The sequence below is a fragment of the Cervus elaphus genome, chromosome 11 (genome assembly GCF_910594005.1).
Source record: "Cervus elaphus chromosome 11, mCerEla1.1, whole genome shotgun sequence".
Lineage (NCBI taxonomy): Eukaryota > Metazoa > Chordata > Mammalia > Artiodactyla > Cervidae > Cervus > Cervus elaphus.
Window position 1 is genome coordinate 18,281,323 of NC_057825.1, and position 12,708 is coordinate 18,294,030.

Genomic DNA, 12,708 nt, shown 5'->3' on the forward strand with positions numbered 1-12,708 from the left:
CCATACCATATCCCGGTGCTCCAAATTAGCCCCACACTTGAGTAGTTCTTCTACAATGTGCAGGTGCCCTTCTTTTGAAGCTGATATAAGCGCTGTCCAGTTATCCTTGAATATACAGACATAAATGTTATCATTTCAAAACAAAAAATAACATTCCAAAGTCAGGTAAATTTGAATTTACATACCAGAAGATCATACCAAATTGACATGATCTGACACACTCTAAGCTACTCTGAAATAACACTGAAGCATAAGCTCTGTTAAGAATTTATCTCACTACCTATATGACTATAATGATGTAGAAATGGCTTCACAACTCTTGTGCAGTCTTTTCACTGGACTTTTAATCACTGTGTTTTTTAAAAAGGAGAAAAAATGAGTATCAAAACCTCAGAGCTAATCTGTGTGGCTACAACATTATAAATTGAAATTCAAAAGCCTTCAGTCAAGTAAAAAAGCATATTTACAAACTATTAAACTAAAGCCATCCCATGTGATGTGCTCAGAAACAATGGGATAAAGGACTGGTCTCCTTTATTTTTTAAAGGCTGCAAGTATCCTATCCTTTTATTCATGTGTACTGTCATTTAATTCAAATGATCATTCAATTACAATCATCAATTTAGTATCATCAATTTGAATTATAAAGACAAACAGAAAAACAGATGTGGCTATGGGACCCTGAAAAATAATTCCTCAGAAGCAGAGAAGCAAGCCTCTCAAATAGTGATTTATCCTTTACAAATGGTATCAGAAGGGACCACATCTTTCTGACTTATCCTAGGTAATGATGCTTCTAATAAGAAGATACCATTATGGGGAGTTACTTAGCAGTATGACTCTTACATGGATATCTTCTAGGCAGGCATTTAATTTTGAGTGTGTGTATATGTGTGCATGCTTAGTCACTCAGTCGTGTCCAACTTCTTGCAACCCTATGGACTGTAGCCCACCTGGTTCCTCTGTCCATGGTATTTTTCAGGCAAGAATACTGGAGTGGCTACATGTGCTCCTTATTCAGTGAGTGCTATCTATACATAAAAAAATACACAAAGAGCTGAGACTTCTCAATGAAGGTAAAAATTTCTCTCCTGTAATAAATGCCCTTTTAAAAAAATCGAGTTAGCATATTACTGAGCAATGTTGATACACAGCATAAATACAATCTGTAATTTACTGCTTCTGAAATCACTTCTTAAAACCAAGCAGCAAAGTTAAAGAAAAGAAAAAGGCAAATGAGTAAATCAATATATACCAAATCTTCCAGATTGCAATTAGCGCCATTCTTAATTAATTCTTTCACTATTTCCAGATTGCCTTGTTCAGCAGCTATCATCAATGGAGTCTGGCCACACTAGAGACAGAAGAGACACAGAGAACATCCAGGATGCTGCATGTTAGGTGACACACCAGTTAAATATACCACCCATACATTTCCATGACGTTCAGCTCTATTTACAGCACTTAATTTAGAAACACCTCTGAATTCAAGTTTTCAGTTTACTAATAATACGAAATTCCAAGAGAAAATGCTTTTTTTTTTTTTACAATAGCATGCATAATCTGTTTTGGGCACTGCAATTTTATTTAAAATAAGCAACATGTGTAATACTAGGCACTGAAAAGCAACTTCCACAATTTATACAATAATCTCAGAATATCTATGGCAACCAAATCCTCTAACAATACAGCTAGAATTTGATACACAATGTGGTTTTGCTGTGTGTATAAGATGTTTTTATCAGGACCAGAGGAAGAAAACTAAAACAGTAAAAACAATACAGGTGCTGCAATATCATGGAGTGTTTTGAAGCCTTCCCTTATAACCTTAACTCATTACACTAAAGTTCCTACTAGCTACAGCAGTGCTGTCCAGCCTGTCCCCAGAATGAGTCACGGCAGTAAGACACGGGCTCCAGAAGCCCTGAGACCATGGGGCAGGGCCTGGGCAGCTGGATCCTGGGACAGGTTCCCTCCAGCTGTCAGCTTCGTCTATCCCAAGTCAGGGATGCATACGATCATTTTCTGTACATGCCATGACATGAAACAGACCAGAAGCTAACAGTGACAAGTACTAAAGGTGCCAAAACATACCAAGGTATAAAGAAAAAAATTACACCAAAGCCTGAGTTCCATTTGATAGATTAAGCACCTATTTACTGAATGTATATCAATGTGCAGGAAAACATCAGTTATTTTTATTTTGTTTTGTTGTTTTTTTCAGTTTTTCAGTTATTTTTTTTAAATGCTAATTTGACAATATCCACTGCTTAAAATCCTTAATGGTTTCCTAGGCTCTTCTGGATAAGAACTGAAGTCCTTACATGGCCTGTGGTCCATGAAAATCTACCTTGAAACCTGTGCCAGGCCATTTCCTCCTCACACTTGTGCCCTCAAACTGTACGCAAGCTCTTTCCCATCTCTATATCCCTCTATCCCACCCAATTAACTATTTCCCACCTGGCATCTCTTGGGTCAAACAACAACTCCACAGGGAAGACTTGCTAACCCGCTCTAATGTCATGTACCATGCTAATCCTTGTTTGTACTCACACTTTTATTTGCATGATGAACAACTGTTATTGTGTTTCCTCTAAAGGCCCTAAATTCCCCAAGGGTGGGAAGCATGCCTGTTTTGTTGAATACTGAAACTCCCCCATAAGGCACAGTGACTGCCACACAGGTGTTCACATATTTATTGAGTAAAAGAGTGAGCAAAGTCCAGAAGAATTTACAAATCTACTAATGGCAACATACGAACAAGCAAATAATCCTAGTAACAACACATGCTACTGTAAGATTTAAGTAAAGAGAAACACAAAGACTGAGTTAAGGTACACAAGTAAATCAAGTTACATACAGACACTCATATAATGTTGGATGCTAAATTACATGTGGTAGTCACATGTCATTCAACCAGAGTCATTAGAGAATGAGACATTATGCATAAGTAGATTTTCCAGGTGAAAAGTTTATCCTTTAAATATATTTGATTACAACTTTATGATAACTGTTTTTTCTTAACGTAACGTGCACATTGCTACTTGTTAAACAGATTAACTTAACCATTATGTTTATGATTCTGAGTCATAACTACAGACATCAATCATTATACACGGCTTGCCTCTGTCAGCGCTAATGTCTCTGACTTCCTTTCTACAGCATGTTTCTGCCTTCTAATCAACTGGGATAAAAAAAATGAAATATCAAAGTCATTGGTATAATATATATATTAAAGCCAACTAGGTGAATCTATGTCCCTAAGGATATAGAATGACCTCTGTTCGTTTCCAAGGCAAACCACTCAATGTCACAGTAATCCAAGTCTATGCCCCGACCCGTAACACTGAAGAAGCTGAAGTTGAACGGTTCTATGAAGACCTACAAGACCTTTTAGAACTAACACCCAAAAAAGATATCCTTTTCATTAGAGGGGACTGGAATGCAAAAGTAGGGAAATCAAGAAACACCTGGAGTAACAGGCAAATTTGGCCTTAGAGTACAGAATTAAGCAGGGCAAAGGCTAAAAGAGTTTTGCCAAGAGAACGCACTGGTCATAGCAAACACCCTCTTCCAACAACACAAGAGAAGACTCTACACGTGGACATCACCAGATGGTCAACACTAAAATCAGACTGATTATATTTGCAGCCAAAGATGGAGAAGCTCTGTACAGTCAGCAAAAGCAAGACCGGGAGCTGACTATGGCTCAGATCATGAACTCCCTATTGCCAAATTCAGACTTAAATTGAAGAAGGAGGGGAAAACCACTAGACCATTCAGGTATGACCTAAATCAAAACCCTTATGATTATACAGTGGAAGTGAGAAGTAGATTTAAGGGACTAGATCTGATAGACAGAGAGCCTGATGAACTACAGACGGAGGTTCGTGACACTGTACAGGAGACAGTGATCATGGCCATCCCCAAGAAAAAGAAATGCAAAAAGGCAAAATGGCTGTCTGAGAAGGCCTTACAAATAGCTGTGAAAAGAAGAGAAGTGAAAAGCAAAGAAGAAAAGGAAAGATATTCCCATTTGAATGCAGAGTTCCAAAGAATAGCCAGGAGAGATAAGAAAGCTTTCCTCAGATCAATGCAAAGAAATACAGAAAAACAATAGAATGGGAAAGACTAGAGAGCTCTTCAAGAAAATTAGAGATACCAAGGGAACATTTCATGCAAAGATGGGCTCAATAAAGGACAGATATGGGATGGATCTAACAGAAGCCGAAGATATTAAGAAGAGGTGGCAAGAATACACAGAAGAACTACACAAAAAAGATCTTCACGATCCAGATAATCACGATGGTGTGATCACTCACCTAGAGCCAGACATCCTGGAATGTGAAGTCAAGTGGGCCTTAAAGAAGCATCACTACACACAAAGCTAGTGGATGTGATGGAATTTCAGTTGAGCTATTTCAAATCCTAAAAGATGATGCTGTGAAAGTACTGCATTAAATATGCCAACAAATTTGGATATCTCAGCAGTGGCCACAGGACTAGAAAAGGTCAGTTTTCATTCCAATCCCAAAGAAAGGCAATGCCAAAGAATGCTTAAACTACCGCACAACTGCACTCATCTCACACACTAGTAAAGTAATGCTCAAAATTCTCCGAGCCAGGCTTCAGCAATATGTGAACTGTGAACTTCCAGATACTCAAGCTGGTTTTAGAAAAGGCAGAGGAACCAGAGATCAAATTGCTAACATCCACTGGATCATCGAAAAGGCAAGAGAGTTCCAGAAAAACATCTATCTCTGCTTTATTGACTATGCCAAAGCCTTTGACTGTGTGGATCACAATAAACTGTGGAAAATTATGAAAGAGATGGGAATACAAGACCACCTGACCTGCCTCTTGAGAAATCTGTATGAAGGTCAGGAAGCAACAGTTCGAACTGGATATGGAACAACAGACTGGTTCCAAATAGGAAAAGGAGTACGTCAAGGCTGTATATTGTCACCCTGCTTATTTAACTTATATGCAGAGTACATCATGAGAAACGCTGGTCTGGAGGAAGCACAAGCTGGAATCAAGATTGCAGGGAGAAATATCAATAACCTCAGATATGCAGATGACACCACCCTTATGGCAGAAAGTGAAGAAGAACTAAAGAGCCTCTTGATGAAAGTGAAAGAGGAGAGTGAAAAAGTTGGCTTAAAGCTCAACATTCAGAAAACTAAGATCATGGCATCTGGTCCCATCACCTCATGGGAAATAGATGGGGAAACAGTGGCTGACTTTTTATTTTTCTGGGCTCCAAAATCACTGCAGATGGTGACTGCAGCCATGAAATTAAAAGACGCTTACTCCTTGGAAGGAAAGTTATGACCAACCTAGACAGCATGTTAAAAAGCAAAGACATTACTTTGTCAACAAAGGTCTGTCTAGTCAAGGCTATGGTTTTTCCAGTGGTCATGTATGGAAGTGAGAGTTGGACTATAAACAAAGCTGAGCACCGAAGAATTGATGCTTTTGAACTGTGGTGTTGAAGACGACTCTTGAGAGTCCCTTGGACTGAATGGAGATCCAACCAGTCCATCCTAGAGGAGATCAGTCTTGGGTGTTCATTGGAAGGACTGATGCTGAAGCTGAAACTCCAGTCCTTTGGCCACCTGATGCGAAAAGGTGACTCTTTTGAAAAGACCCTGATGCTGGGAAAGATTGAGGGCGGGAGGAGAAGGGGATGACAGAGGATTATGGTTGGTTGGCATCACCAACTCAATGGACATGAGTCTGGGTAAACTCCAGGAGTTGGTGATAGTCAGGGAGGCCTGGTGTGCTGCAGTTCATGGGGTCGCAAAGAGTCAGACATGACTGAGTGACTGAACTGAAGGATATAGGACTTGCACATCAGTTTTCAAAACTGCAATTCCAAAGACTCGGGCATTTTCTGTTAACCTTCTGTGGTCACAGGCACATTTCAGATAGTTTGCAAAGAAAGGTGCTTTTAGAGTATGAGGGAAAAAATTAATTAGATGTGTATTAAAAAACCATAATACAAAAAGAAAGTGGGTATAAATGTGATTAACTAGAAACAAGCTAAATAAGACTTGAACAGTCATAAATTTCTCTTGCAGAAACTACCGTTTGTCTACCCAGTATCTAGAGCAACAGGATTTTGTTCGGGGTGGCAGTCTGCTCAGCGAAAAAAACCTACATTGTTCAGCCTTACTTGCAGTTGGAAACCATCCATGCTACCACTCTAGTGAGATCTCCTGGGAAAGCTTGGTAATTAGACCAACTCAGCTGGCCTGTGCCCTTTTCCTTCTTGCCTGATATGTGGACACAATGCTGCAGTTGTATCAAGACTGCTGATGGGAATAACTGGCATGCATAGCAGTGGGCAGAAGGAGCCTGGGAAGATATCCTGAGACCATTATACCAACTTCGGAATGACTCCTCCAGCTTGTCATTACATGAGAAAAGTAAGACCTTAATTTGATTAAGCCACTATTTGGGGAGTTGTTATATGCACTCAAAAGCAATCCTTAACCTTTTGTAGCTTCAATATCCAAATAAATAAGTGATTCTCAGGAAAGGCTGCCATAAGTTTTATTAATCTGAAAAGACATAATGATATTTACCTTGTAAGTTATGCCTTATCACAAAACATATTTATTCTATTAGTTCTGGTTTAAACCCATCTAGTAACTACAGTTGTAGAGACAGTGACTCAGAAACAAACAATCATGACAACTTGATTCTTTTACTTCAATGTGAATCACTAAAGGCCCCTTCCCTACCTAACCCGCCACACACATCTCAGCAAATCTCAAGTCCATTTCTTTCCCAAAAAATACAGGATCACATAACTCATAGAACCCCTACTCTACTGGTAAGAACCTCAAACCAAAACACACCAAAACAGAACACTGCCATGCCAACTGAAGTTCCCCACAGCAGGTACCATGCTTTATCTCACCTTCCCAGAAGCTACAATGCAAAAACATCTCCTATTCAGCATCTTTTTGGTCTTCCCAGTTCCTGGGTCGTCCCACTTGTATTCAGGTGTGCTGTGCTGTGCTGAGCCACTCAGTCATGTCCAGCTCTCTACGACCCCATGGACTGTATGTAGCCCGCCAGGCTCCTCTGTCCATGGGGATTCTCCAGGCAAGAATGCTGGAGTGGGTTGCCATGCCCTCCTCTACGGCATCTTCCCAATCCAGGGATTGAACCCAGGTCTCCCACATTGCAGGAAGATTCTTTACTGTCTGAGCCACCTTACTGGACCTAAATAACTATTGCCTTTTAAAGCAGTGGCATTCTGAGGATAGCTACTTCTTCCAGTAATTATAGTGAAAATTTAACATTTTTAAATTCTCCTTTGAACTTTACTTCAGGGTCTCTACTTGTAAGCACATGACAAAATTCATCTCTTGAACTTAAGAGTCCCATTTCATTTTCTTCAACAGGAGAATAATGTTCAACCTCAACACTATACCCCTGTATCAAGAAGAGCTGATAGTGACTTTTTGCTCTTTTCAAAAATAACATTAAATTAAAGCCCTTCACTACTCTACAAAAGGCAAAGACCTGCCATCATAGAGAATATTCATACAAAGGGCAAAGACCTGCCATCATTGACAATATTCAGAGGCCAAGAATTTTATTTAGTTTACAAATAAAGCAGAAAGGAAAGAAGGGAGAAAACTGGTATTTACTAATTGCAACCGATTATATGCTAAGGACGGCAAGAGGCAATTTCCCCCACATTATTTTCTTTTATTGATAACATTTAAGAAACCTTTAGAAAACTGAAAACCAAACATATTAAATGAGGTAACTAAGTACTTCACTTTTTAAAGGTGAGAAATAAGGAAAGAAAGTCTAAGCAACTCTTTAGAATTCAATAAAAATTAAATTTTATCAGAAGCAGTAGAAGCAAAATGCTAAAAAAAAAAATAAGGCCTTGAAAAAGTTACTCTACTCTCTCTATAACCTTCACAGTGAGCCATAATTTAACAATGCCAGGTTGTTTCAAAGTATTATTTTAAAACTCCAATTTTAACTGACATAATATTAAACTAGAGGTAAATATCATTAAAACTCCTTGAATGCCACTGCATGCCTGATAACATTTTAAGTTTTTTACCATATACACTTCATTCTTTGTGTGAATAAGATCAATATAATTTTGTGCTTATTGTGTATTATTTTTCTCCTTCCAAGTGAAGCTATTTTCTCAATATTCCCAAAGAAAGTATCTAAGAAGTAAAGCTTAATCTTTTTAAACTATCATTTTATTACTCCAAATATACTAATGCCAATAGAATGACTACTTCAATAAGCAGCTCTTTCAAAATGGTGAACAATCTCCAATTATAAATTTTATCTCATTTATATGTAACAACTGTTAACTATTCATAATCATAGAAAGGAATAATGATGTAAACTAACCAAAATACAGTTTGTGCAATATATAAACATTGAAAATATAGACATCATCATTAGATGAACTTATTCTGAAGACTCAAAGGAAGACAAAAGGGCATCAACAAATCATAGGCTGTTTGATGTTAAGACAGAACAGCATTCAATGTGGATTTCACCAGGAAGTATCTTCAGGCGGAATCTGAGAGATTAAGTCGTGTATTTGTAAGTTGAGATAAATAAGTATAATTCTTTACAGAACTGCTATGCAAATTAAATGAGCTAAGTATACAGAACCATTACCATATTTACATAAATACTGAATAAAACATGAGTTATCATAATTGTATTGCTCTAATAAAATTTTTATAACATTTTTCAATGACAGCTAATATTTAAAAAAATTAGGTAGTCAACAATAATAATAATGTAATAACTGTTGATTCAGTAGCTTTGAAAACATTTATAATATTTGCATACCCATGTTCATGCAGCACTATCCACAAGAGCCAAGAAAAGCAAACAACCTGAATGTCTACCAGTGGATAAATGTATAAACACAACATGGTATCTACATATGAAAGTGAAAGGCGCTCAGTCATGTCCAACTCTTTGCAACCCCACAGACTACACGGTTCATGGAATTCTCCAGGCCAGACTGTTGGAATGGGTAGCCCTTCCCTTCTCTAGAGGATCTTCCCAACCAAGGGATCAAACCCAGGTCTTCCACACTGCAGGCAGATTCTGTACAAAATGAGCAATCAGGGAAGCCCTTCTACATATAATGGAATAGTATTCAGCTTTAATATGGAAGGAAATCATGTCACATGCTCCAACATGGATGAACCAACATGTCATTTAGGATGTTATACTAAATGAAATAAGTGAAAGTCACTCAGTCGTGTCCAACTCTTTGTGACTCCATGAATCACAGCACACCAGGCCTCCCTAGTTTATTAGTCCCTAAAATGTTGCAGCTCAGCTGTTCATGATAAAATTACCATTTATCTGCTAGGATTGTTGAATAGAAATATCTAATACAAGTTAATGAAAACAATAAATATTTACTCCCCAATCTTAGTAAACAGAACACACAACCTATTTAGCTGTCTCTTAAAGACGCAGGCCTTTAAAATCCCAAGGTGTGTATAATAAACAACTAAGGAAAACAGCTGAGGCTCCAATAAAGAAAATATTTCAAAAAGCCCTAATAGTTTCTGGTTAATCTGTTTTTTCTCGTTCATCTTTTATAAAAAGATTGGGATTAGAAGCCCCTCTAAAGTTTTCTAGAAATACTTCTGATTTCGGTAATAATTCTTGAATCATTCTTGAATAGTGATTATTCTATCTGGAAAAAAAAAGTCAACCACAATTCTCAATCATAAATCTAAATCATTAATTCAATGTTCAGTCATTTATAGAAGTTCAGGTATATTTCAAAGGTACAGAATTCAAAGTACTTTTAACTGTGAGAAGTTATGTCAATATTACTGAGGGTGAGAACTATGTATTTCTTACTTACCTTTACCCTTTTAGCACAGTGCCTTACACTTACTTAGTAGGTAGTCCACAAACATCTGTAAAAAGAATTAAACTTTAGAAACTTGGTCTTACCTCATTTCTCTCATCAACATCTTTGCATTTCTCAAGAAGAGCTTTCAAAGCAGGAATGTTTTCTTCTTCTACATAATTTATTACACTCTGTGATATTAGAACTGACATTTTCACAGAAAGCTATAGTTTTCTTTACTCCAATACCTGTTAAAGCAGATTAGACAAAATACATGTAATTTTGGATTGGGGAAAAAAGATACTACTAACTATATCTTTCCTAACCTTAGGCTTGTACAAATACACCTCCACTGGCAGGAGTGAAAACAAAGCCCCGAAGCTCAGCTGTCAAAATGTCCAACCCCCTCTTCCCAAGACTCAAACTCATCTCACTCTTAACTCACTATTGTTCTTCAGTCACTAAGCTGTGTCCAACTCTGCAACTCCACGAACTTCAGCACACCAGGCTTCCCTGCCTTAACTCATCCACACCCCCAAACTCCAGATCCATCCCCCAAACCCACCCCTCATCACCCACAAACAAGAGAAAGCACTCCACTGTTCCCCCTGCTATGTAATCCCAATCAGTCAATGGCCACTCCAGCTCCATCCTTCTAAGGCCAAAACCTTGGAATTATGAATGACTCATCACCTCCTCTTATACTCTACATTCAACCTACGAGCAAACTTTTCAGTTCTACTTATAAAATATATTTCACATCTGATTCCTACTCACCACCTCCATCTCAACCACCCTGGCCCAGCCACTGTGACCTCTCACCTAGATCCCAACTGCTCTCCCTACCTCCCTTTTGCCTTTCTGATGGTCTGTCCTCCACAAGGCAACCACAGATATCTTTTGAAAATGTAAGCTGGGCCAGAGCTTCTTAAATCATTATACTCATCAGAATCACCTGAAGAGCTTGTGAAGCAGATGCCTGGGCCCTTCCCTGGGAGATTCTGACAAGCAGGTCCAGGTACAGCCCTGGCACCTTTAACAAGCTCCCAGGTGATGCTACCCCTGTGGTTGCTGACTGAAGAACCACACCTTGAGCACTACTGAGTCAGATTGCATCCTTCCTTGCTCAAAGTCCTCCAGTGGCTTCCCAGAGTCCTCAAGGTAAAAATCGAATGTTTGACCTTGGCCTAGATGACTGTAAGTGACAGGGTGTTAACACTGCTGACCTCATCTCCTACCCCTCTCCCTCACCACATCACTGCTTGAACATGCCAAGCACTGTGCCATGTCCAGGCCTCTGGCGAGCTTTTCTGTCTAAATTCCTCCTCCACCAGACCTGCACACATAGGCCTCTCCCACATGAAATTAATATGAATTTAATTACAGAGACCATGTGCACCCTAACTTTTAATTTTACACCTGGTGAATCTGGTTAATGCATAGAAGAGAGTTCTTTGTACTTTTTGCAATTACTTTGTAAACACACACACATATATGTCTGACAAAGTCCTTATTTGGATCAAATATTTTTTTTCAGCACAAAATCCCACAAGACTAGAATGAGTAAAGAAAAGTAGTAACAGACACTGACCAATTATTTAAAAAATTGAAAATCTTAGATTTTCAAATCTTGTTACCTCTCTCCCCAATCCATTATGTGGATTATATGTATGTCACCTTAAGACATATAAAACTTAACAGTCATCAATCATAGATAGTGACTTAGATTAAGACATAAATTCCTTCAGACTAAGATTAAGTAGAAAATGGTAATAAAATTTTTTATAAAACCAACTTAGAAACTGAAGCTGCACGCCTTAAGCTACTAGAAAGATACTCTTTAAACAAATCTAGTATGGAAAAATGATCTTTGTTATATAATTCCGAGAAAATGCATTCAATTCTACACTGCTGTAATTGAGTAACAGTCCGATCTAACAGTAGTCTGCTGAAAGGGTATGATCTGCAAAGCACTGGGCTTCAGGTTATCACTGGTAAGCTGAACAATACACTATTTCTGCCCTGCAGAGTCTCAGAGCTCTTTAAAGTACTGGAGGAGAAAAGGGGTACTGGGGTAAGAAACAGCCAAAATAAAATTGGTAAAATATTTATAACTGTTGGCTGGACTTGGGGGATGGGTACATGAGGGTTCATTAGGTCAGGGGTCCCTCACCCCCATACTGGGGCCTGTTGGGAACCAGGCCGCACAGCAGGAGGTGAGCAAAGGAAGCTTCATCTGTACTTGAGGCCACTCCCCAGCACTGGCATTACCACTCGAGCTCCACCTCCTGTCAGATCAGGGGCAGCATCAGATCTTCACAGGAGCATGAACCCTATTGTGAACCGTGCTCACGAGGGATCTAGGTTGTGGGCTCCCTATGAGAGTCATCCCGAAACCCGTCCCCCACCCCCTAGGTCTGTGGAAAATCTGTCTTCCATGAAACTGGTCCCTGGTGCCAAAAAGGTTGGGGAGCGCTACATTAGATACTGCTCTGCTTTGTGTATTGGGGGGGGGGGGCGGATACTAGGGCAGACCTTACATATCGTTGAACATCACATGCCTGAAATCTGGCAATCTCTGCATTCATCCACCCGTCGCTTCTTTACTGTTAAATTTCTTAATGGAAGCAACTTCACAAGTCTCACCTTCACAAATTCAGAAGTACCTAAAACAGTTTCTTGTGCATATTAAAAGAACTGATAAATGTTGTCTGAACTGAATTTGATCAAGTCACATCACATTTTATTAACTGAACAGGACAAAACCATCTGCCACAGCTGACAGTTATAAAACGACTCCCATCAGCCAGACTTCTAACAAA

The 12,708-nt window shown here is 38.9% G+C and overlaps 1 protein-coding gene across 24 annotated transcripts in view; it reads right to left on the minus strand.

The window, feature by feature from the left end:
• KIDINS220 (kinase D interacting substrate 220) overlaps positions 1-12,708 on the minus strand; it is a 96,254-nt gene that overhangs the window by 80,585 nt on the left and 2,961 nt on the right. For 17 of the 24 annotated variants that reach the window (XM_043917017.1, XM_043917015.1, XM_043917011.1 and 14 more), the window contains 3 exons: positions 9,991-10,134; positions 1,256-1,354; positions 7-105 (listed from right to left, as the gene is read on the minus strand). In XM_043917017.1, coding sequence (XP_043772952.1) covers positions 7-105; positions 1,256-1,354; positions 9,991-10,098 — 306 coding nt within the window. In that variant the 5' untranslated portion in view covers positions 10,099-10,134. Of the gene's footprint in view, positions 1-6; positions 106-1,255; positions 1,355-9,990; positions 10,140-12,708 lie in introns of those variants that run through there. The other 7 variants (XM_043917018.1, XM_043917014.1, XM_043917016.1 and 4 more) reach the window with 1 other exon arrangement.